The 23,741-nt window shown below is 41.5% G+C and overlaps 2 protein-coding genes across 4 annotated transcripts in view; one reads left to right on the forward strand and one right to left on the reverse strand.

Moving 5' to 3' along the window:
* The first annotated feature begins 1,426 nt into the window (after positions 1-1,426).
* Positions 1,427-18,369, forward strand: LOC134594422 (F-box only protein 36-like). The gene is made up of 4 exons (XM_063444640.1): positions 1,427-1,545; positions 7,065-7,173; positions 13,665-13,837; positions 17,912-18,369. The coding sequence occupies exons 1-4, from the start codon at positions 1,450-1,452 to the stop codon at positions 18,068-18,070; spliced, it is 537 nt and encodes a 178-aa protein (XP_063300710.1). The 5' UTR covers positions 1,427-1,449; the 3' UTR covers positions 18,071-18,369.
* A 3,426-nt stretch (positions 18,370-21,795) lies between these two features.
* Positions 21,796-23,741, reverse strand: part of UPF3A (UPF3A regulator of nonsense mediated mRNA decay) — a 38,257-nt gene continuing 36,311 nt past the window's right edge. Inside the window, exon 10 of one of the 3 annotated variants that reach the window (XM_063458607.1) lies at positions 21,796-23,356. In XM_063458607.1, the coding sequence (XP_063314677.1) occupies positions 23,201-23,356 (156 nt within the window). In that variant the 3' untranslated portion in view covers positions 21,796-23,200. The remainder of the gene's footprint in view (positions 23,357-23,741) is intronic. The other 2 variants (XM_063458614.1, XM_063458622.1) reach the window with 2 other exon arrangements.

The raw sequence follows: 23,741 nt of genomic DNA on the forward strand, positions 1-23,741 counted from the left end.
CCCTGCAACCAACATCTTCTTACCTGGTGATCTATGTCTGCCTAGCCCAGGAATAGGCAACCTTCGGTACTCCAGATGTTTTGGACTACATCCCCAATAATGCTCCTACACCCTTAAAGCTGACAAAGCGTCATGGGAGGTGTAGTCATAAACATCTTGAGTGCCGGAGGTTGTCTATGCCTGGAGGCCCTAGCCTCATGATCTCAAGCTCTAATGGTAGTCCCCATACAATATTCTACATGCAAAACAGTGAAACTTATTAAAATATTCAGAGCTTGGTATAATAGAATGATATTCACATAAGCAGATCTGAGCAAAATATGGAGATACCACAATACAAAGATACCCATAAAATACACTGAGCAGACCACAATATGTAGCAGCAATATGGTGCAACCAGAGCCAACTGCCCAGATGGCAGCTGAATGGGAGACCCTTAAAACTCTTCTCAAAGGAAACTAGGTGTCTGCAAAATGTGTGTGTGAGGGGGGGACTTAGGGTTTAATGTTAACGCTCACTTATGCAATGCCTGCAGTATGTTACTCTACTTTAGTCCAGAGGTTTCACTTTATAGCCCTCTCATTAAAAATAGTCAGGATTATTCATAGTGACTTGTCAATGGATTTCATATTTTGGACAAAACATAAAACTTGGATTAATGTCCATGACCATGAGGAATATAAGTGCAGTGCTTACTGGTAATTTTGTCTCTGAAGGCATTTGTCCCACTGTATCCCAGAACTAAAACCAGCCTGGGGACATTTGCTCCCTACTCAGCCCATCAATGCTTGCCAGGTAAGAAAAATACTAGAGTTGTGGGTAGAAAGTCTGCCTGCTGTCTGTGTAAACCTGCTAACCAGGAAGGTGAAGAGTATAAAGCCTTGTCAACTCATAGCTATGCAAGGACAAAAATGGCGGCCATGAAACAGACACATGAAATAAACTAATTACCTGGCTGGAAATATACTTGCTCGAAATCTGTCAGAGTTTGCAGGTAAATAGCCATACAACCTACAGGTATGTACCTGTAAAATACAGTTATATACAGTCATTCAAGACTTGAACATATGGTCATAGTGGTTTTTGCCAGAGGGGAAAATGGTGTTCCTTTTTAATGCCTCCAAATGGGCCATTTTACACGAAGGATTAATGTTAAGAATGCACTTTGCTAGCCTGCCTCCAGGTTTGCAGTAAGAGGTTTTGGTTTCTACAAGCATTGTTACTCTGCCAGGGAACAAGTAGGTTACTGTGTAAACAATGCAAGCTGTATTCAGGGAACTCAAGATTAAGAGTTACATTGAGAAGGTGAATAGAGCAATGTGATGCTACTGGAGCTACACAGGAGCAAAGGAGGAGGAGAGATACAGACACACATATCCCGGTACTCTCTCTCACACATACACAGTCCAAGAGGCAGATAGCTGGAGCAGCCACAACCTAAAATTGAACATGGCATCTCTTCTGCAAGATACACTGTATGAAATCCAGTGTCAGGCCCCTTCACCAAGCAAAGACTTTCATCACTTCATTGTTACCCAGAAAGAGGTAAATGATCACATCATAAATGTTTAATCATATTCATATTGGTCAAATAGAGTGGCTTGTTGAATGTTTTATTTGTTCCATATAGGCACTTTGATTGGATTGATATGCTTTTCTTTTTGTAAGTAAAGCAATCCATAAAGCAGAGTTTGTAGTCACTTCCTACCAGCCCACCTTAATCATTGTCTTTGAATAGCTGGGGTGTTGCTATAATAAGCACTTATTTGGCTAATACAAATACATCCAAGTGGGATGTTCCCAGATTCAGGAATCATAATGTCTACTCAAGCTAAACTCTGCCCAAAACAGCAGCATATCTTGGCAGTACCCCATTGTGTGTACATCATCATAACATTCATTGGAAGAGTCTCAGATCAACAAAAAGTGGAAACATTTCCTGCCAACTCACTTGCAGTTCGATGTTCGATGTTCACCATCACCACATATAACTCGTGACTGAATTTCCAATAAAGTCAGTAAGTATTGATTCAGGATCACTCAGCCAAACTCTGCTCACTAATTAGTTAATCTGCAAAATGTCTGTTATCTTAGTTGACAGAATAGGGCCATTAAAGGAAGAAACCCCTTGCTCTGCCATAATAAGGCCTACAGATTTGATTGAGCCAGGGATAAATGCAGGCTGCAGTTTATGTCATATATTTGTGAATAGAGAGGACACAAGCACTGAAAGTAATGTTTTTGGAATGGAGAATACTGTACTATAAATGTAAAAGAAACTGTAAAGCTCTTACTTTTCATTTCAAACAGTGAAAATAGTTATTTTTTTCATTTAACACATGTTTTGCCTTTTAAATCGTCCGATCTATTTCAATATTGTTTTTCATTTAAATAGCTGTGGACTTTGCAATATGCTGGCATCCCTCTTGCATATAACAAGTTAATTTGCTCATAACAACATGTGTTATTGTCAGTATTCATAGGGAGTCCACTGCATCAAGTACCTTAGCTAAGTTACTATCACTTGATCTATCCACCAAAGCACTGACCTGCAACCAAAATGGAATATTAACCTTTTAAGTTCCAGCAAAGTTAATTAGCTGCACTCAATTAACAGGTTGTTTGTGTGAACAGGATAGGAATTTACTTTAAGAAGAAAAAATATGTTGCAGTATGGGAACAATAAAATGAAAAAGTGATTTTTTAGTTTTTTGTTTTTTTTAAAGCAATATCTAGCCGAGTGCTGTATTTGTGGGATGAAAGGTCTACAAAAGAAGTATCTACCAGAAGTTTAATATAGTAAGCAAATACATTTCTAATCAGTGTACAAACATAGTGAAAGCCGCCGTCTAAAAAATATTGTAAACCATTTATTCAGGATGTAAAACTGTTTGATTATTTATTTATTTTGTTCCTATTTAATGTGCTTCTGTGCGGTACTTTGACTATATAGAGAGCCCTATTTAAAGGACTTGGAGGAAGGGGTTATAAGGCAGCTTGATACCTAATGGGTGTTTTTGTTTGAAATATTTGCATTTTTTTATTCTTGTCCCTGAGGAAGTCCACAAAAGTTGAAAAAACGCGTTGGACAGAATTTTTATATATTTTTATTGTTTTTAAAACCAATTTGTACCAAATAAATCATATGGGAGCATGGAGAAAGATATCCTGGTCTTCTGATTTATCATGGATTCTACCCGCAGCAGGAGGAACTAAAAGAAGGTTATAGCACCCAGCCTTTACCAGGGGAGGCACCCCAAGGTGCAGTTCCTCATACACATTGTGGGTGCATTCTAAGAAGCGCATTTCTTGTTGCATCATACTATACTTCACTATGTCTGGTTTATTTTTTTTCCTCTTTAGGTGCATACCTGATTCCTAAATATAGTTTTTTCTATTGTAATGTTAGTGGATACCTGACTAAGACAATTGTTGCTTTAGTGCATAGAAAACATCACTGTCCATTACCACCAGGTGAAGACATACTACACAAACCTCCAAGGAAAGGACCACATTCACAGACAACTGACTGACTTTGAACAACTATGCACTGACAGAAAACACCTGTTACACGCTATATCCTACCTTTACGCAAGCCTACAGGCACTGGGCAATGAACACCCACTAGGGTTCACGGACAAATGGGAACGAGAGACGGACACACACCTGACCGCCCAGGAGTGGGACAAAATCTTTCTCTTAACCCACAAATGCTCCATTAGCTCCAAATACCAGGAGATGAGCTATAAACCAGTGCTCCCCAACCTTTTTATCGCTGCGGACCGGTAAACGTTTGATAATTTTTCCGTGGCCTGCTTGTTTTGACTTAATAAGACAAAAAAAAAAACAGTCACATATATTAAAAAAACACACAGACACATACATAGTCAGAAAATGACAAACACAGTCACATAAAGACATAGACTCAAAATTGTTGGTTCAGGGTCCCACACATACGCAGACAATGTATATAGCATGTTCATGTGAGAGTTAATAAAAATGGGGTACAGATGAGGGTATGTGACAGACAGGATAGGTAGGTAGTATTACACCAGCAGACTAATGCTGATGTAACACCACCTATACTCAGCAGCTTCTTTCCCAGTCACAGACTGGGGGAGTTTCTGTGGCTGGGAACTCAAGGGTGTATTTCAGTCTCCTACCTACCTTGTCCCAAGCTGCCTCTGCTTCCATGCAGTGCCCCTTCTCTCTGGTGCCCGATCACAAGTCTCCTCTGTCCCTGGTCTCCAGTGCCGGCCTCTGGTGGGCTGGAGGTGAATAGCAGGGAGTGCTGATCATAACTTCTCCCTCGAGGTTCTGGCGCTGTGTGGAGTCAGAGCGCAGGCTGGGAATCTCTGAGGCTGCCTCTGACTCACTAAGTGAGCGCCAGAACCGCGAGGGAGAAGTTATGATGATCTAGCTGCAGCTCCTGCAAGGGGCACCACTGGACCATCAGGGATTCAGCTTGCGAGCCGTGTCGGCTGCTAGAGCGCCCCTTGTGTTATGGCGCCCTGTGCGACCGCACAGCTTGCATCCAGAACCTGATCTCGGGAGGGGCACTTGTAGATTATTTAAAGAAATAATCCAGGCACAATAACCACTACAGCTCAGTGTAGTAGTTATGGCGCCAGTAGTGCCAGGATCCCATCCCAGAGTAAGTAGTCAAACCGTTGACAACTTACCTGGGGTCTGCTGGGATATTGGGCATAAGAGCAGTGGTATGTGTTAGGGGTGAAGTGTGTGTGAAAGGTGCAGTGTGTGTGTGTGTGTGAGTGGTGAAGTGCGAGTGCGTGAGGGCGGCAGTGTATGTCAGGGTTGCAGTGTGTGTGTGTGAGCGGTGCAGTGTGTATGTGAGGGTGGCAGTGTGTGTATGGGGGGCAGTGTTTGTGGGGCAGTGTGTATGGGGCAGTGTTTGTGGGGCAGTGTGTGTAGTGTGTGTATGGGGGCAGTGTTTGTGGGGCAGTGTGTGTATGGGGCACTGTTTGTGGGGCAATGTGTGTATGGGGCACTGTTTGTGGGGCAGTGTGTGTAGTGTGTGTATGGGGGCAGTGTTTGTGGGGCAGTGTGTGTATGGGGCACTGTTTGTGGGGCAATGTGTGTAGTGTGTGCATGGGGGCAGTGCTTGTGGGGCAGTGTGTGTAGTGTGTGCATGGGGGCAGTGTTTGTGGGGTAGTGTGTGTATGGGGGCACTGTTTGTGGGGCAATGTATGTAGTGTGTGCATGGGGGTAGTGTTTGTGGGGCAGTGTGTGTAGTGTGTGTATGGGGGCACTGTTTGTGGGGCAATGTATGTAGTATGCATGGGGGCAGTGTTTGTGGGGCAGTGTGTGTAGTGTGTGCATGGGGGCACTGTTTGTGGGGCAATGTATGTAGTGTGTGCATGGGGCAGTGTGTGTAGTGTGTGTATGGGGGCACTGTTTGTGGGGCAATGTATGTAGTGTGTGCATGGGGGCAGTGTGTGTATGGGGGGTAAGGAGGGTAGGGAGGCTTTTTTTTTTATTTATTCAATTACAATTAATATATTCATGTCCCCCCTCCCTTCTTACCTTTATTGATGAGGAGGGGGGACATTTCTTAGTCCCTAGTGGTCCGGTGGGGAATCCCTGGTGGTCCCAGTGGTGGTGAGATGAACTCTAGCCCAGTTACAGGGCTAGAGTTCACTCTCGCGAGATTTGGAGCGTTGCCGTGGTTACCGCGGCAACGCTCCAAATCTCGCGAGAGGAAGACCCGGAGGAGCTGCAGGTAAGAGCTCCCGGGTCCTCTCTCATTCCCTCCGCTGCCGGCTGTCAGCACAGTGCCTGCGGACCGGGGAGGGAGAGCTCTGATCTCCCCTCCGGTCCGCAGGCACATTGCAGAGCTGGCACTTGGGCAATGCCAGCCCTGCATTAGCCGGCAGGCTTGCACACCCCTGGGCGGCCCAGTACCGTTTGATCCACGGACCGGTACTGGTCCGCGGCCCGGGGGTTGGGGAACACTGCTATAAACTACTCACACAATGGTATAGGACCCCAGACGTGCTAAGACACATACATGGCACAACCCCTGGTGACTGCTGGAGATGTAACTCCGCCCTGGGCACCAACCTCCACATTTGGTGGTCTTGCCCCCGCATAGTTCCATACTGGCGCATGGTACGCACTAAGATCAAGGAAATTGCGGATGTAGCCCTCCCATTGCTACCACTGCCAATGCTCCTCCACCACACACCCATAACTACACAACAGTACAAAAAATCCCTCACGATACACCTGCTCTCTGCCGCGAAAAGCCTCATTCCACTGCACTGGAAAAGCCAGGCGGTACCCACCTACAAGCAATGCGTTGACAAGGTCGAGGAGATTTGCGGGATGGAAATGCTAACTGCGTCCCTGCGGGAACGCTCGGACAAATGCGCCCTCCAATGGTACCCCTGGACGTCTTACACCGCACGGGGACGGGCTTGATCCCATATTCCTGACCTTCCAGGAGACGCCTGATACCCGCCCTTACTACCCCTACCCCTACTACACTGGGAAGTTCCCCGACCCAGATACCCCCCCCCCCTCTACCTTACTAACTTGTGACTCACCAGACATGCCCACTGACAGAACGCGACAACCCTTCAGGTTGAGATCCCAGGAACCCCTCATACGCGCAGATCACACCTCCCCTCCTCCCCCCCCTCCTTTTTACAGGGAACGAACGCCCCGACGAGCACCAACGCACGTTCTTGATCCCCTAACTGTTGTGGACCCACCTGTATTATATATTGCACATATAACTCGCGCCCCAAACCACCAACCAAGACCCGCCTAGGCGGACATGCTGTAAACTGGATGTGACATGGGTACGAGTGAAACGTTGTACCCGACTCTGTTTCAATACCAAGCTCGAAGCACTGTTATTGCATATGTCATACATTGTAACTTGTTATTTGATGCCCCCTCCCCCCCCTTTTCTTTTTTCTGTCTCCCCCCCTATTTGAAAAACTCGATAAATAAAGAATGTCTAAAAAAAAAGAAAACATCAATGTAAAACAGCACAAGCATGCTTTCTGACATATTTCTGCTTTCTGATTTTCACATAGGTGATCCTGAGATCATGGAAGATTTCTGTTCGGGCTGATATCAGGAAGGTTTTGCCAAAGGAAGTTAGAAAAACGCATAGTGAATTCTTATTAGAAGATGAGATGCACAGTAAGTTATGAGGAAATCTTTTAGAAGCAGTCTATACAGGAGACGTAGAAGCTCCTGCTCAGGCTTTACATGGAGGGGACTTTTGTGAGTAGACTACACGTTACAGTCACCCGGGTTTTAGAATTATTCAAGCCCTCTTTAACCCCTGTATATTAGATGTTGTGCAATTGTAGGATGTGTGGGGAAAATAGGTGGCCAACCATTATGTTAGAGAGCCCGCAGCGTGCCACCTGTAGGGAGAGCAGGCAAGCGTACCATGACTTCATTGGACAGCTCCCCAATCTCCTCTCATTACTGCTACCCATGGCAAGGCTGCTCTTCCTTTATGCTCTCCTTTCCTGCACCCAGTCTTCTCAGTGAGTCTCAAGGAGCAGCTCAGTGATAGAGACACACAGGAAATATGACACTCTATCATATTCCCTGTGCGTATCTATCATTCGCTGCTCCCACTTCCAGCCAGTTCCTAGACTCACCAAGGAGACTGGGTGTGGGAAAGGAGAGCAGATACCATAAAGGACAAAACGATTCAGGGCTATAGGGTTGCACATTCAGGGCTTGAGCACCCATAGCCCCCCTCTCTACTTCAATGCCCCAATGCAACAGCATATCATAGATGGATTTTTTTTATTTAACTTTCTTTTTCAAAGCACATTTTATAATAATACAAATTGGGCTTTAAAGGGTTGCAGTAAATTATCAGTTAATAATAGGTCGAAACATTGCTGGATCGGTCTTAAGGTCATAAACTGCACAATTCAAGTTCACTGTGTAGTAAAACAAACAGGTAGCAGAGTTTTTAAAACATATATATCCCTGTATCATGATATATGGCTTGTATCCGCATAGTTTAGCCCACTTTAACCCTGTTTTAAGTAACATTCTCAACAGCACCATGTCAGAATCTTTTCTCAGGCCCAGATTCATTTTCTGACAGTCCTAAAAATCATTATAACACAATCCTAAACACAGGACCGTTAAGCTGCTTTGCACAACTTGAATTGTTTCTCTTAATGGCATATAACGAAACAGCACCTGTCTCTGAGCCTTTGATAAGTTTATAAGTATGGCATGGCTTCTATTTTTTGGCTAGGTACTTGACAGTAATGGATTAGTTACCATAGAGCTGCAATTAAACAGAATTACACATTCAAGCTTCGGTTTATATCCTAAATATTTAAACTTCTTGTAATGTAATGAATATCCCAGTCAAGAGAAGATATATTCTTTATACCAGGAACCTGAAGTGTTCACAATGTTACTCATTCAATTTAAAATAGCTGTATCTGTTCTATCCAAATGGCTGTTGTAGACAAACACCTTGCTGTGATTTATATACAATGGCCAGACATGTCTGGGCAACTCATAACATATTTTATTATGAATACAAAGTTATGGTGGCAACTATATCAATCTTTGGCAATTGCATCAACACTTACAGTAAGTTTTTTTTCTTTTTTCTTCCAGCTATAGCCCTTGGCAGTGTTTGTATATGGGTTAACTGTTTCTGCTTAGCGGATAAGACAGACATTATTATTTAGGAACTCAGCACATGCAAAAAACAAACCACAGTACTGCTACATACTTGACAAGTTATTAATGAATCCGTTGAAGGGTTCAGATGTTAACAGGTTGGCGTTGGGGTGTAGCATTGCCACAAGCCAAGCAGGGGTACTCGGGCAGTGAAGTAGTAGTGTATTAGAAGGAAGGACCTAAAATTGCTGGTTTGTTAAAACTTATTCTAGGTGTACTTTTCTCTTGTGGTCTCTGGAGAAGGCAGACTTATTATTTCTATGAAGTATTGGACAACGGTAACAGACAGAACACGCCTCTCCAGGCTGCTCTGTCCGGTTGACGGGTTGTCTATAGTGTGTCACATCTTACTACCCCCTTTCTTTTTTGCACACAATAATTTCCTCCTTTTCTTCTGCCCCCTACCCTCTCTTTCCTTTCTCCATTCATCCTAGAGTCTGTAACTGCTTGTTTTGTTTGCCATGTCTAATAAGGCATACATATAGACTTTGATTTGGCTCCAGACCCTGAATGCTAGGGGTTTAAATATTCCTGAAAAACACTCACATCTGTTGAGAGCATTGTAGGCCACACATTGGATGGTTTTGGGGAAGAATCGGTACTGGTATTACGGGATCATATATTTCCCCTAGGCTTTTTTTTGCTAACAATATACATGCAAATATGGCAGGGGTGGCAATTGTATTTGGTAGAACAGTCCCTTTTACTGTGCAAGATCAAGTAGCAGACCCATCTGGTAAATACCTGTTTGTAAAGGAACTGATCCATTGGAAAACATACACATTTGTTATGATATATGTCCCTAACTCAAACCAGCATGCCTTTTTCCCCAGGACTCTCTGGAGATTATCAGCCTTTCAAGAGGGAGTATTGGAAATGGGAGGGTATTTCATTGTTGCATTGGACCCCGACATTGACTCCTCTCTGGGGTCCTCAGCTGTCCTGCACTTTCGCATTCGGCTCTGACCTAATTGCACTTGGTGGACTATTGGAGGTTGCTTATCAATTGTTCATGGCTCCTACTCAAGACTTGTTTACCTATTCCCGACCCAGCTATAGAAAGAGCTATAGACTTTGCTTCTACAGAAACATTTTGGGGATCTACAGAGATCAGTGCTTTTTCAAATAAATGTGGTAGACTCCTAGCAGAGATATTGCATAAGCAGCGTTCTGATAAATCTGAGGATTCGCTGGCGTCTAGATGGACTCGCATTGATGCTGGATAAGTTTAGGGAGACTAAGCGGACATGGTTGATACCACACTTTACATAATTTGGTCATATAAGTTTGGGCAAAATTCATTTACTTCTCTATTTGTATCAGGACATTCCTGTGCTGCTACCGAGGCACTGATTAAGTATGTGGAAGACTGAAGACTGATTAAGACAGGAAGACTGAGAATTAAGCTGAATGTTATGATCCAACCCAAGGACTTGGGAGGGCTGGGGCTCTCTCATTCAGTGGATGCTACTAGGAAGCACATATGGCTCAGATTGTAGAATGGCATTGTCAGGTCTTACTTGCAACCGATTCCTTGGAGTTACTTCCGGGCTTCGCTCATCTTCAGACTCCACCCCTCGTTCTTGATTACTGTGTACCATACCGGACTGATTACTGACCTCGCTGCTCTCTCCATGCCTGACCCGGACTTCTCTCATTACCTCGCTACTCTCTTCAATGATTTGACTCTGAAATTCTAACTGACCACGCTGATCTCTCTACTCCATTGACTCGGACTGTTCATTTACTATTCTCAAGTGCCTGGACTTCACTAAGCATTCTAAGTAATTATAATTACTTAAAACAAGCTACAATGAATTCATCCCTGCAACTCTGTTAAATTGTTTGAATTCCCCTTCAACCTGCTGCTTGCTAAGACTGTTACTTGTATCCAATTGCTCATACCATACATTTGCAGAAGTTGCTACTTGTTTCAATTAAATTCAGTAAGGTTGTTAATTACTGCTCCAACTAATTTTTGGAAAGCTCTACTAAACATTTCATTTCTGGAATTTCAGCAAATTAATTATTTCACCCCAATAGCACTCCTGATTATTAATTTTGGACTTTATTGTCTTCTTTATAAATAAACAAGGAAACTCAACTTTCCAAGAATTGCTAGCAAATGATTTATTTTAAATAAAAACTCCCAAATTAAATCTGCAGTTGTGTTCCACTTCCACTTTCTTTACAAGCAAAACAGGCATCCTGTATGTACACATAAGATTTGGATAGGTGAGTTGATTCCAGCTCCAGTGTGGCTAGAGGGCACGGAAATACTGGAAGTAGCCAAAGCCCACGCGTTTATAGGGGCAACTTTAGAGGTTTGGAACTCAATATGAACTAGAGTTGATCTTTCAATGATCAACTGTCCCCTATACCCAGTTACACATAACCAGGCCTTTGGAGAGGGTGTGGATGGCCTGGCTTTTCTTTTTCATGTTAATTGTGACCACTTAACAATTGCTGCCTCTGACCGACTTTCTACAGAATACGGAGCTGACTCCTTTGGAGATCTTCAGATTTTTACCAGTAGTTGCATCCTCTGGGAAACCTGCACAGGCCCCTTCCAGCCTTTGAGAACTTTTGCTTTAGGGTGGAGCCACTGCCAAGAAGCATTACAGTCTTATACCAGATGCTTCTACACTGGCTGCCAAAACCATCACTGACACTCTAGGCCTATTAGGAAGATTTGCTTCACATGACCTTCACTGATTAGGACTGGTCCAAGGTGTTTACCCTCGCACATAAACTCCACACTATGCACAAAGTATCAGGAGGTTAACTACAAAATCCTTACCAAGTGGTACGATACTCCCCAGAAGCTAGACAAAATATCTGCAGACAACTCAGACTGGTCCTGGAGATGTCAGCGGGCAGTTGGAACGCTGCTATATCTGTTTTGGGAATGTACATTGATAGTTCTTTACTGGAAACAGGTATTCAAAGTTATGAACAAGGTAGCCGATGACGGGGTGGAGTTTTATCCAGCTGATATGAGTAGCACCATCTAGCTTTAAGAAAACATTATTGCGTCACTTAATAATGTCTGCTAGATCTCTGTATCCTGCCATGTGGATGTGGCAACAGGTTCCTTCTGTATAAAACTGGATGGATCGGGATGAGGAGATATGTCAAGTAGAGGAGCAGATTGCGGCACTAAGGGGTCAGGTCAGAGAAACATCTTGAAGTATGGCGTTCATGGCTGTTCTTTCTAGGCACAAGCTAGACCCAAATGAGCACTTTTGGGATGTCTTCTAATGTGTGCTTGGCTAGATATCTGTGGAATGCTTTACGCTTGACCGTCTCCTTCTCTTTTTCTTCCTTTTTCTTTTTTCCCCTTACCTCCCCACCTCTCCTTTCTTGCTTGTCTGCATCTATTTTTGTTTTGCTAAATTTTATTTAAGAATTTTATACAGTGTACAAAGGTAAATAGGCAATGTACAAGTGTACAGTAGAGATTAATAAAAACTCAAGCCGAGTTCACCACCAGACAAGCAAAGGTCCAGGTGAATCTACATTAAAACAAGAGCATATGGAGCCCCTGCTTTGCAGAGTCAGATAAAGAGGAATCATTACAGAAGAACAGTGGTAAAAGCAAACAAAACAAAATGCAGGAGGAAGAGGAGAGAGAGAGGAAGTGAGAGAGAAATAAATTGTATAAGGGGGTGAGGGGTAGGGTGGGTCAGGTGAAGAGGGCATGTAGTTGAAGATGCTGCTGCAGTGACCAATGTAATGGTCCCCTAATGCATGTGGTACTACACAAGAGTGGCCTTTTATTGTGGCCAGCCTAAGGTACACCTGTGCAATAATCATGCTGTCTAATCAGCATCTTGATATGCCACACCTGTGAGGTGGATGGATTATCTCGGCAAAGGAGAAGTGCTCACTAACACAGATTTGTGAACGATATTTGAGAGAAATAGTCCTTTTGTGTACATAGAAAAAGTCTTAGATCTTGGAGTTCAGCTCATGAAAAATGGGGGCAAAAACAAAAGTGTTGCGTTTATAAGTTTGTTCAGTGAAGAAACATAGAACATATTCTGTCCAATTTTCTAAATACTTTTATTAGTCTCTGGCCTTATCTTAAGTCTAGGATAGCCTTATGCCTATCCCACGCATGCTTAATCTTACTCACTGTGTTAACCTCTACCACTTCAGCTGGAAGGCCATTCCATGCGTCCACTACCCTAAAATAATTTTTAAACCTTTGCCCCTCCAACTAAAAACAATAATAATTAGAAATTATTTTTTTAATTGTAGGGGTTCCTATTTGCGTTTAGATTTAGTGACTACCCCTATTTCAGCTTTAAAAGAGTTAAAATGAATCAAATTTTTATTCTAGTGTCACTAGGCACAGCATTTCCTCTAGAGAAAAATTGCTTTTTTGGAGCCTGTGAAACATTGAGTAAATGGCATTGTGGTTTCTCTGGATTCCAATGTAGCAATCCCACTACAGACAGAACCTTCGTCTAATTGGTGTTGCAGTAAAATTACTCTAGTTAATAAATAGCAATTTCCGATTAACTTTGTTGCCTTACAAAAGAAAAGCCTGATTGGCTGTTTATTTTTGTTCTTGTTCATGTGCATTGAGGTGACAAGTTAATGCAGTATTTGACTGGTGTTAAAATCCTTCCAGAACTGCATTTATTCCTAGCACGGTTTAAAGTCCAATCAAGTTGGCAGACTTTTTGGCTGCCTAGAGTTCAACAGTATTTCTATTTGAATAGTTGGTAAAGGATACATTAGGAGTAGGATTATCCAATTCTCTCTGGTGGTTAATGACGCAACATTCAACCTGTTCAAACAATACCAATGACTGGAAACATATTTAATTTCCTGAATTGTTGCCTAATAATGTCTTGCATCTGAGATTTTGTATTGTTTAAGATTCAGTAATCTTGCCAATGCCGCTCGTTTGATATCCGAAATGGTACAGTATTTTTTTCTTTCCTAATCAGTGCAATTACAGAAGATCTTTTGCAAGGACACCGTAGAGTATGTATTGAACTTATGCAAGGGGCACTGTGATTTTATAGTCCGGATTCCTGATGGCCTCAAGATATGTATCATGTCTTATCTTGATACCCGTGACATCAAACACTTGTCAGAAACATGTAAAACATTCCAGAAGGTGAGAAATTGTTTACTCTACTCGTAAATGCTAGAAAATGGTTGGCTTGAAGAAAAACTGTCATCTTTATCATCCTTGCAAATAAAAGATTAGAGTCCTATTGTGCATTATTTTGTAATCAAATATATAAGGTAATAACGCTTTTTAATTTAGCTTAACCTTGTTCCATGGTGATGGCTATTATTAGCTTTCTTAGATCGGAAGCACCACTTATCTGCTGAAAAAAATTTGAAGGTATAAAATATCCTAGACCTAGAGCTCAGTTTTGAGATGCCCAGCATATGCACATTAGGGATGTGCATGGGCAAAATAATTGGTTCGGTTCGGAAATTCAGGTAAGTAAAAAAAAATGTCTGCTTCAGCAATTCGCAACAATGGCATTTGGTTCGGCACTTTGGAACTGCTGAATGGCATTTGGTTTGAAAAATAAACATCTGTGTGTTTTTTCCTAAACAGCAATGTTTTACATAACATAGTGGACCACAGCAGCACCCAGGCCACTTAATCTTAAATAAGTGGTCTAGGTTTAGTCAATAAGTAGTAGTGTTGGTTTATTATATATACAATATACAAAATTATATTTTCACTGCAAAGATAGTGCAGCCAATCAGTGAGCACTACCAGCATGCAACACTTCTGCACACTATATAATCCCACCCCTGTTACACCATCTTTGTGGAGAGTTTAGGAGCAGAGAGTGAGCAGAGTGTGAGAGCAGAGAGTGAGCAGAGAGAAAGCAATTTGTGTGTGAACAAGCAAGTGAGAGTGTGTGAGAGAGAGCAAGTGATGGCTGGTAGGGAGAGCAGTATAGGGTCCCCCCCAAGTGTACCACTACCTGTGCTCTGCCTTCTAACACTAGTACTGGCAGAGGAACTAGTAGTGGTATTACCAGCAGCGACATGACGGTTTCCAGTTTCCTCAGTCACTTTGCCTGAGGCGAGAATATGAGGAGGGGGTGGATGATCCATTATGGTTTCTTTTGTTTTATTACATTTTTATTTAAATTAAATCCCAGAAAACTAAAAAACACAAAATGAATCACTGCAGTAAAGTCAGAATGCAGCAGAGAGACACCCTGGCAATCAGACTACCTGACTTGCACAGCCACACACTCTCTCACCCCCCTCCCCTCCCCCCCTTCCAAAAACAAAAAAATGCAGAAGGAAAAAAAAAAGCTAAACTCATTCTCTCTCTATCTCCCTGGAACACACACTTAAAAGCAATGTGGCTCCCCAAGCTTGCAAAAAGTAAAGTACAATAAATGTAATGTAATTTATCTCTCCCAGTCTCTTGTCATATCACAACTAGCCTGGTCACATGAATGCAAGCCAACACCCTGAGAGCCTGATTTATATACTACCCCACCTCAATGACTCTGTGTGCCTTCATTGGCCAAGTGCCAGTGACAAAATCACCATTAATTGGCTGTCCTCTAACATTAATCACAAACATGTTTCCATTTCATTGGACAGGGAATAGTGAAACCTGATTAGGCAAGCAAGTATTACATTGCACAAAAGGAATTAGCTTATTGGTCAAGATTCCTGTCATCATTCACATAATTTTCCCTACCTCTCTCTTGTTTTGCCACTTTTCAGAAAATGTAATCACTTCGGCACTTCGGAATTACCGAACTTCGTCACTTGGGGCATTCGTAAGCATCTGAATGTCTGAATGGCATGAAATTTGTATGAATGTACATTCGTAACAAAGCAAATTTCACATGTCTAATGCTCATGATGTCCATTTATAAACTCACAATAGCTCTTGATACATGTATGGTTTCTAGTCATATAACTTGTGCTGCCACCAAACTGGGCTTAAGAATGGCTGCCCCCAGAGAGCAAAGGTAAGTCAAGAGATGGACTGGAAATAAGTATTTACCTGTATGGATGGACTACAAAATACCATAATACACCCAGATGTTATATTAACTTTCAGTAATTTAAAAATGTTTTTTTTTATTTTGCTTAAAGTAAATTGACTACATGTGCAACATCCAAATGTGAAGTTGCCTGCTCATCAGATCCAATCCCAATGTCCAGTCCTCTTCACTGAGCTGTAGAACTAACCTATATAACAAGAAGCAGTATTAACATCAAAGCCAATATGTATCTGATAAAAAATTATGCAATTGCCTGCAAAGAGAATCCAGCTTTTATTTGACCTGTGGTGGGATTGCCACTTGATTATAACTTTCCTGGAAGTTGGTGCATAATAGTGTGCAGAAGGTGGTATCTGGCGAGGGACTTAAAAATGTGAGCCTTACACTTACCTTGTTCTGTTTTTCTGTCCCTATGATTCACTTCAAGCATTCCATAGCTTGCCATCTGATGTGAATCCTAGCTCTCCTTGGTGGGTCCACAATAAGAAAACTCTCAAGACCAAGGAGAATTTGCATCTCCTTGTTATTCAATGATTGTCGTCTATCTATAGGACCACTTACCATTTATGGGTTACCTTTGTGGTGCTTAGTCTTTTTCAATAATCATGTCCAGTTAATTTTTCTTATCATTTTCATTTGACATCTTCTCCATTTCCTCTGCTATACATATATTTAGTAATCAGTTTGGGGTTTCTTTGGCCATTCTCTTATACAAGATTAAAGGGACACTATAGTCACCAGAACAACTACAGCTTATTGAATTTGTTCTGGTGAGTAGAATCATTACCTTCAGGCTTTTTGCTGTAAACACTGTCTTTTCAGAGAAAATTCAGTGTTTACATGACAGCCTAGTGATAACTTCACTGACCACTCAGATGGCTGTTAGAGATCCTTCCTGGGGCATGGCTGCCTAAAATGCATCCAAACATTCAAGATCTCCTCCCTCTGCATGCAGACCCTGAACTTTTCTCATAGAGATTCATTGATTCAATTCATATCTATGAGGAGATGCTGACTGGCCATGGTTGTGTTTGAATTGTGCTGGCTCTTTCCCTGATCTGCCTCTTTGTCAGTCTCAGCCAATCCTTTGAGGAAGCATTTTGATTGGATCAGGCTACCACTCCTGCCGATGTCAGCAGGCACTGGGCAGGTCTAAAGGAAACAGAGCCAGAACTAGCAGCTCCAGACTTCCTTACTTATACAAGTCAGATTTTGCTATTTTTAGGGAGGCATGAGAGGATCGGGGAGCGGGGGGCAGATGTTGGTGTTAACCCTATAGGGTCAGGAATACATGTTTGTGTTTCTGACCCTATAGTGCTCCTTTAATCTGCCTTGATTGGCTGCTACTTGTTCACAGAGTGATTATGTCTCCTGTTATCATCTCGCAAGCAGCACACAACTGAACAGTTTTCACAGCATTCATTTCTTATGTTTTCTATGCCCATCTTAACTGAGGAGAGGTGAAGGCATCCGAGCTGTGTTATGAAGGGGTCGGTCAGAAGAAAATTAATTAATCAGGATTACAGAATAAGAGAAAAACCAACATAATGTACTCAAACACCTAAAACAAAATTTTAAAAAACTACAGATTTCCTTTACTTAGTTAAAGTTAGGGGCAGCTCATGTGCCTTTGGCAGTAAGATTGATGTAAATGGCAGTGAAAGCTTTCCTTTATATGATGATCTCTAGTGTAGCATGCTGGACTGAGAGACTTATTAAAGGAACACATCTGGCTTCTGATTCTGAGTTACATGAAGCGAGGACTGAAGTCGGACAAGATTTGCTAGAATCGTCAGCTTCCTATTCATGCACATACTTTTTATATGAATGGGGAGCTACTGATTGGCGTAGAGCGTCAACTGACCACTCTAAGCCAATCAGCTGTACCCTTGCATGGTGGCACACCACACTTCCTGTAACTCAGATTCAGAAGCTGGATACACCCTGGGGGACCTTGACATTGGCGCTGGATTCAACCTTCAAAAACTATTTAACCCCTTAAGGTAAGAGAGCGCCCTGGGGCCTCCTGGCACCATAACAACTTAATTAAGATGAAATTGTTATGATACCTAAATTGTTCAGGTTAATGTTGTATCAGTCCTTCCTGAATCTTATATTGTAATGCCATGTGTTTTTTTCTGAAAAGTTTTGAACCAGTGGTATTTTAAAGTAAATATATTTTCTTGCAGCTGTGCAGTAGTGAAGAATTCTGGGAGAAAATTAAATCAAAACAAGCCCACCATCCTAGTGTCATGCAAAAACCTGGCTTTTCCAGCTCAATAAAGAGATACAATCTAATTCCAGAGAGTCGAACCTGGATGCACCGAAGGAGAAGCACATTTTTTTAGCAGAAAATATCAAGACTTTTATCTACTTGGTAATTAACAATAAAACCAACTAATTGCATGTTATATACAACAATGTTGCGTGGCCTCACTGCTCTTGTTAGCACCACAGATGTTCAAATCAACTGGCCAACCACATTAGTATAGCACTGAGAATCTTAACACCCCAACTGCTGACACATACTATGATGATGAGTTATAGAGGGCATCTTATTCACAATACCGAGGTGTCTTTTTAGTCAATATAATCTGATTTTCAAAGGAAAATATAACTAAATACAAAGCTTCTTGAGTGTACTACAAATTTTTAAAAGATCTGTGAAATACAAATTTTTTTATTTTTTTTTAATTCTTTATTTTCATTGTGCATGAAATAACAATAGGCGAGCAGAGCCACAATAGCAGCTGCAGGCTTGTCATAACATTTTTACAAATTAAATTGTGGCAGATTAAACAGCACTTTTTTTTTTTTTAAAGCAAACATGCAAATATCTATCGTTATGACAATAGTAGATATATATAGATTCACTAAGCTATACAAGCCTATGAATTGTCAAGTTTAGTTACGTTTAAGATTATATTAAATGAAGCAAACATGCAAATTTCTAGCGTTATGACAATAGTAGATATATATAGATTCACTAAGCTATACAAGCCTATGAATTGTCAAGTTTAGTTACGTTTAAGATTATATTGAATGTTATATCATGTCTATAGCATTGCAATTCTGAGGATGGCAAACGTTAACACTTTTGATATGTTTACAACTGTGTAAATTCTCTTTTTAGTTAGGAATCAAAATGATTAAACAAGATTTACAAGAGATAGTAGTAACCACTGAGAACCTCAAATCTTACAAGCAGAGAAAAGGAGATAGTCTCCACTGCACAGTGCTTCCTTAAATGTATTGCTAAGCTATTTGGTAAATACAGCCCACCTTGTTTCAAGAGAACCGTGGGTTAATCCCAGGGTTGCTTAGGCATTGTCTGGGGGTGGGAGGCTGATGCAATATGAGCAACATTATTGTACATGGGAATTTCTATGGTTGAGGACTGTGACTGCGCGGCACATATCAAATGTTTACAGAGTAAAAGAAAGTAAATTAAAAAAGAAAACACAGACTAAGATGAAACATGCTAATAAGGCATATCAATATGGAGCTGTACGCTGGCTATTAAACCTCTTCGCAGGGTAGGAGAGTCCATCGGTAGGTAGTTGGTCGGGGATGCTAGGAGTGGTAGTCCCAAAAAGTGCTGTCCGAGTGGGGGATGTGGAAAAAAGGCAAGTTACTCAGCCAATGCCCCCTCTCGCGGCCCATTCCTTCCATGTGCTAGAGGGTGCAGTTGGGGATTGCCATAGCGTGTCCCTGGGTGTCGTCAAGCCAGATCTCCGCATGGGTGGCAGCTTGTGGGGACAAACTTGCCGCTGGACAGGTCCCTTCATGGTTGAGGAGACTGAGCGGGGTGAGAGATGGCTCCATTGCTTCGCACCGCTCGGGCACTTTGTTTGTTTCTGCTATCTGGTCACTGAGCACCGGGCGTATACGGCATTTTCACTGTCAGCCGAGCGAGGTAAGGCAGTCTTCCAGCTCCTGGTGTATACTATGGGCTGCCCCTGGGTGCCAGTAGCCATGGTGCTTCGGGTTTTCCCCTTTGAAGGGTAGTGAAGTGTCTTGCCTGGCTGCCGTTGCAGGTGGCAACGTGGTCTCCTTCTGCGCGGGCAATGCTTTGGGGCTGGGCCCCTAACCATCTTCTTAACGGGCAGACGGACACTTGGCACTGTTAGTGTGGGAGCCGCTGGTGTCGGAAGTCGTGCAGTTCGGCTAGCCATTCTGTTCCAGAATTGGTCACAGATCGCGTCAAATCTGGCCTTGAAACGAGTGCTCCATTTCTGGCTCTCTAGATCTGCTTGGGAGTGTGGAGGCCCTGCTGCGGCAGCCATTTTGGGTACTTCGCTTAGTTGCATGCTTGTCTCTGAAGGTATGTGCTGTGGAGACAGGCTTACCCAGTGGGGACCGGGATAACCCCCACCGGTCCAGGGGGGGGAGGGTACTGTAGGGCCCTGCTGTGGGCTGCAGAGCGAGGAGATCGGCCGGTCTCCCCCTTGCCAGCCATTCTGTAGGCCTCGGTCACCGTAGCTTGGGGTCTCGGGTGGGTAGGTCGTCGATTAGGGTGTCCAGAGGTGCACCCCGAGAATCCCCGTTCAATTATACCCCTTTAGAGTGGGTTTGTGCCAGGTTTACGGGGTATTTTCCCCAAAATCAGGCATATATTGCAGGAGCTGAGATTTGGCACGTCCACTCTGCTTGGCAGCTAGGCTCCGCCCCCCCGAAATACAAATTTTATAATGTGGATATCACAAGAACAAGCAAAAGCCCTGTAGTACTTTTTATTCACCAACTTATATATTCTCTAGACCTACTGAATGCTTGCAGATTAAAGAAAAATTCTCAAATTGATCACCATAGATTGCACTGTTTTAAAACTTATAATGTACAAGTTCAATCGGGCTTGCAAAAGTCATGTAATTTACCATTCTACAGCTGCGAGGGGCCCTGTGTGTTTTTGAAGGCCGTAGGAAGAGGCATCAGGACAAAATAGTTGATTGTAAATCAAAGTTGTATTTTGATTAACTTGTTTGTGCTTTTGGCCAAATCATACTACAGGTGGAATTTAAATTATGACCATAAACACGATTAAAATCATGATTTTAAAAAGCATGCTGTATTGTGGGTAATGTCACATAATAGTAAAATGTATTGCATGGTGTGACTGACAATGAACGACAATAATCTCAGTGAAGTGCTGACACACATGTGCCACTCCTTGGAAGCGGTTGCGATTTGAAGTTGCTGCCATTAAAGGAACAATTTCACCATAGCAACCTCATCTCAATGAAGTTGCTATGGGGGCAGTAGTTCCTGGATGTCGACTTATGGTTTTAAAGTTTCCCCCCTGTGCCCATCAGAATGCTTTCCTCTGTCTGCTGCAGTAGTCAGGAAGGTGCTGTCTTTCCGAAATCGACAGGCTTAGATTATCAGCCGGTACTCTCCACTTGTCACAGGCTGTTCATTGTGAGTAACAGTATGTACTAGTACTTGCAAGTGATCGGTCAGTGTTAGGCTGAGAGAGTTAGCTTGAACAGTTAGAAGAACAGCACAGACGTTAAGAAGAGCGAGTAATGAGACTCAAAGCTATTGGTTTAGGAAGAAAGAAACCACAGAATCAACAATTACTCCAAATGAACACGTAAATCTAAATGGAAAAATTGGCCTATAGAAACTTGTACAGCACTGCACTTGTATTAGTCTCAGTGATATTGTATTCTGCATGAAACCAGAAACTAGAAATTTGTTTAACTTTGTATTAGGCTCTCCTCATTGATGGTGTTGTTAAAGAAAACTGTCCACATTGTTGCACTATCCTGGAATTTGTGATCAAGTTTGTTTTGTCACCTTGGACTGTTTTTATAATTATGTATCCTCGTCCCCTCCTGTTGATAATATGCCAAACCATTCTAAAATGCGCTGACAAGGTTATGGTACTTGGAGCCTTGAGTTTACACATTTGACCATTTATAGCTGTATTTCATTTGTGAAAAAATGTTAAAAGAATGGATCCAAGAGTTTAAGACTACAATGATGATTAATAAGAAAAAATATCATTGAAATGATAAATATTAATGTATGAAATGCTTGATTTGTATATAATACACTGAGGACTGCACACTGATCATATAAACTGGAGAAATGATCGATTGTTTTATTGAGTATGTTTTTTTTCATTACAGAAGAATGTTGACAATATAAGTATATGGTCTTTACACTTTTGGTCAGAAGACCTTTACTGTATAACCTCAATGTCCATTTTATACACATCACACTTTATACAATAATTTTAAAGTGCTGCTTTTTACACCCTGTGTTCAATGAGACCAAACGTGTCCAAAAACTCCAGCATGCTTTTTTTTCTACTAAACCATCAAAACTAGCAATCACAGTTGAACGTATATTTTGTGTCATTTGTAAATTACTAGCCACACGTTGAGATACTCTAGCTGCTGCTGCTCGTCTGGATTTTTTTTAGATCAGTCTATTTCTGACAGAATGCAACTTAATGGTCTAGTTTAATGACCAATCCCCACTCTTTATAAACTACCTATGTGTTTAAACATATGCAGTGAAAACCAAATTGTACATACTCACGCTAAAATAGCCGAGATGTGTCTATAGCCAAGATTTATTATTTTTTTCCCAGTGATTTTGGCTTTAATTTGTATTTTATCATCAAATGCACCACAATTCACTGTTTATTGAGTAAACAATACTGTTGAATATCTGGAACAAACTGCTAAAAGTTGAGAAATAAAGGCAGAAGGAAACATGTCTAAGCTGTTAAAAAAATATATACGTTTTGCTCTACAACTGCTCATCTTGCATTTCTAAATAACGGTTTTTGGTGGTGTTATTTAGTATGCCAGAAAAAAAAAATGAAGATTTTTGTTATCTTTTTTATTTACTAAATACAAATTATCAACAGCAAATGCTCAACTTTGTTTAGTTGATCTTTCAAGTAATGTATTCATTGTTCATTTGACCATATTTTCTTTTAGCTCTTGCAGTTGGGTGCTAATTACTTGACATTATTAAGCGTTTAATATTGTTAAGACATAAGCAATCTATGCCAACTGCAATGCTTAGAATAGTGTTCCTTAATATATTGTAGAAAACATTCACAGTTCTTCTAATTCATTCTAAGCATACATTTATGAGAACATTAATAATACAATGGAAATTACTCACAGAAACTTGACAGATTATTTCGAGTATAAGTTAATGATAGTTAAATATCCAATTAAAGTCCAGCTAATTATTACTTATTCTAGAAAAATACTTCCCAAACTCAAAGCACAGATTTGGTGCAGTTTATTGGGAGCTTTTTGGCACTGACATTAATAAAAGATGGGAAATACAAACTATTCTTATCTCCTTAACCAGTGCTCTTCCAGAGAACAATGCTGACAAAACAGAATTTGGCTTCAGCTTCTGTTACTAGCTGGTACAAGGCCCTTATGTACCTTTATGAGCAAGGTACCCACTCTCAAAGTGTTCTTTTCACTAAATTTGTTCAATTTTTAGCCAGCGTCTTCACTCTGTTTTGAACTTCTTCTTGATATATTCTCTGCATCAATCTTTCTGTAAAAGATGTCTTCAACAACACATTTATTTATAGATCCTGTAGTTATGCAACTGCGAGCTCCTGGCTTGTATAGTTGCATGGCCGGACGATCCTGCAAAACGTAAGTCACAACAACCTGTTAACATAATAAAGCTGGAATATGTCACAATATGTATACTGATGTAGTATTTAGTTACATTTGAATTGAGTTCTCTGAATAGATAATTATTTCCTAAAATGCTAATTTACACTGCTGACATTCAGAGATGTCTTAGTTGATGCTTAGGTACACTGGTAGATTTTTGCATTCAATACAAAAGAGCGATAAAGTCAACGTTCTATAGCAAAGCTCACTTAATTTTTACATCATTAGAAATGTCAACCAGTTGTAATTTGCAAGCAATGTGTGGCATACACCACCGGTCCTATTAGGTACAATGGGTACATTGGAAGATACAAAGTTCCTTCGACAATCATTGGCTTTCTCAGCTTGCACC

The sequence above is a fragment of the Pelobates fuscus genome, chromosome 1, assembly GCF_036172605.1.
Source record: "Pelobates fuscus isolate aPelFus1 chromosome 1, aPelFus1.pri, whole genome shotgun sequence".
Classification (NCBI taxonomy): Eukaryota; Metazoa; Chordata; class Amphibia; order Anura; family Pelobatidae; genus Pelobates; species Pelobates fuscus.

Coding starts and splice junctions, on each gene's coding strand:
- LOC134594422 (XM_063444640.1), top strand. CDS start 1,450: ATGGCATCTCTTCTGCAAGATACACTGTATGAAATCCAGTGTCAGGCC. Junction 1,546..7,064: donor TCATTGTTACCCAGAAAGAG/GTAAATGATCAC, acceptor ATTTTCACATAG/GTGATCCTGAGATCATGGAA. Junction 13,838..17,911: donor CATGTAAAACATTCCAGAAG/GTGAGAAATTGT, acceptor ATTTTCTTGCAG/CTGTGCAGTAGTGAAGAATT.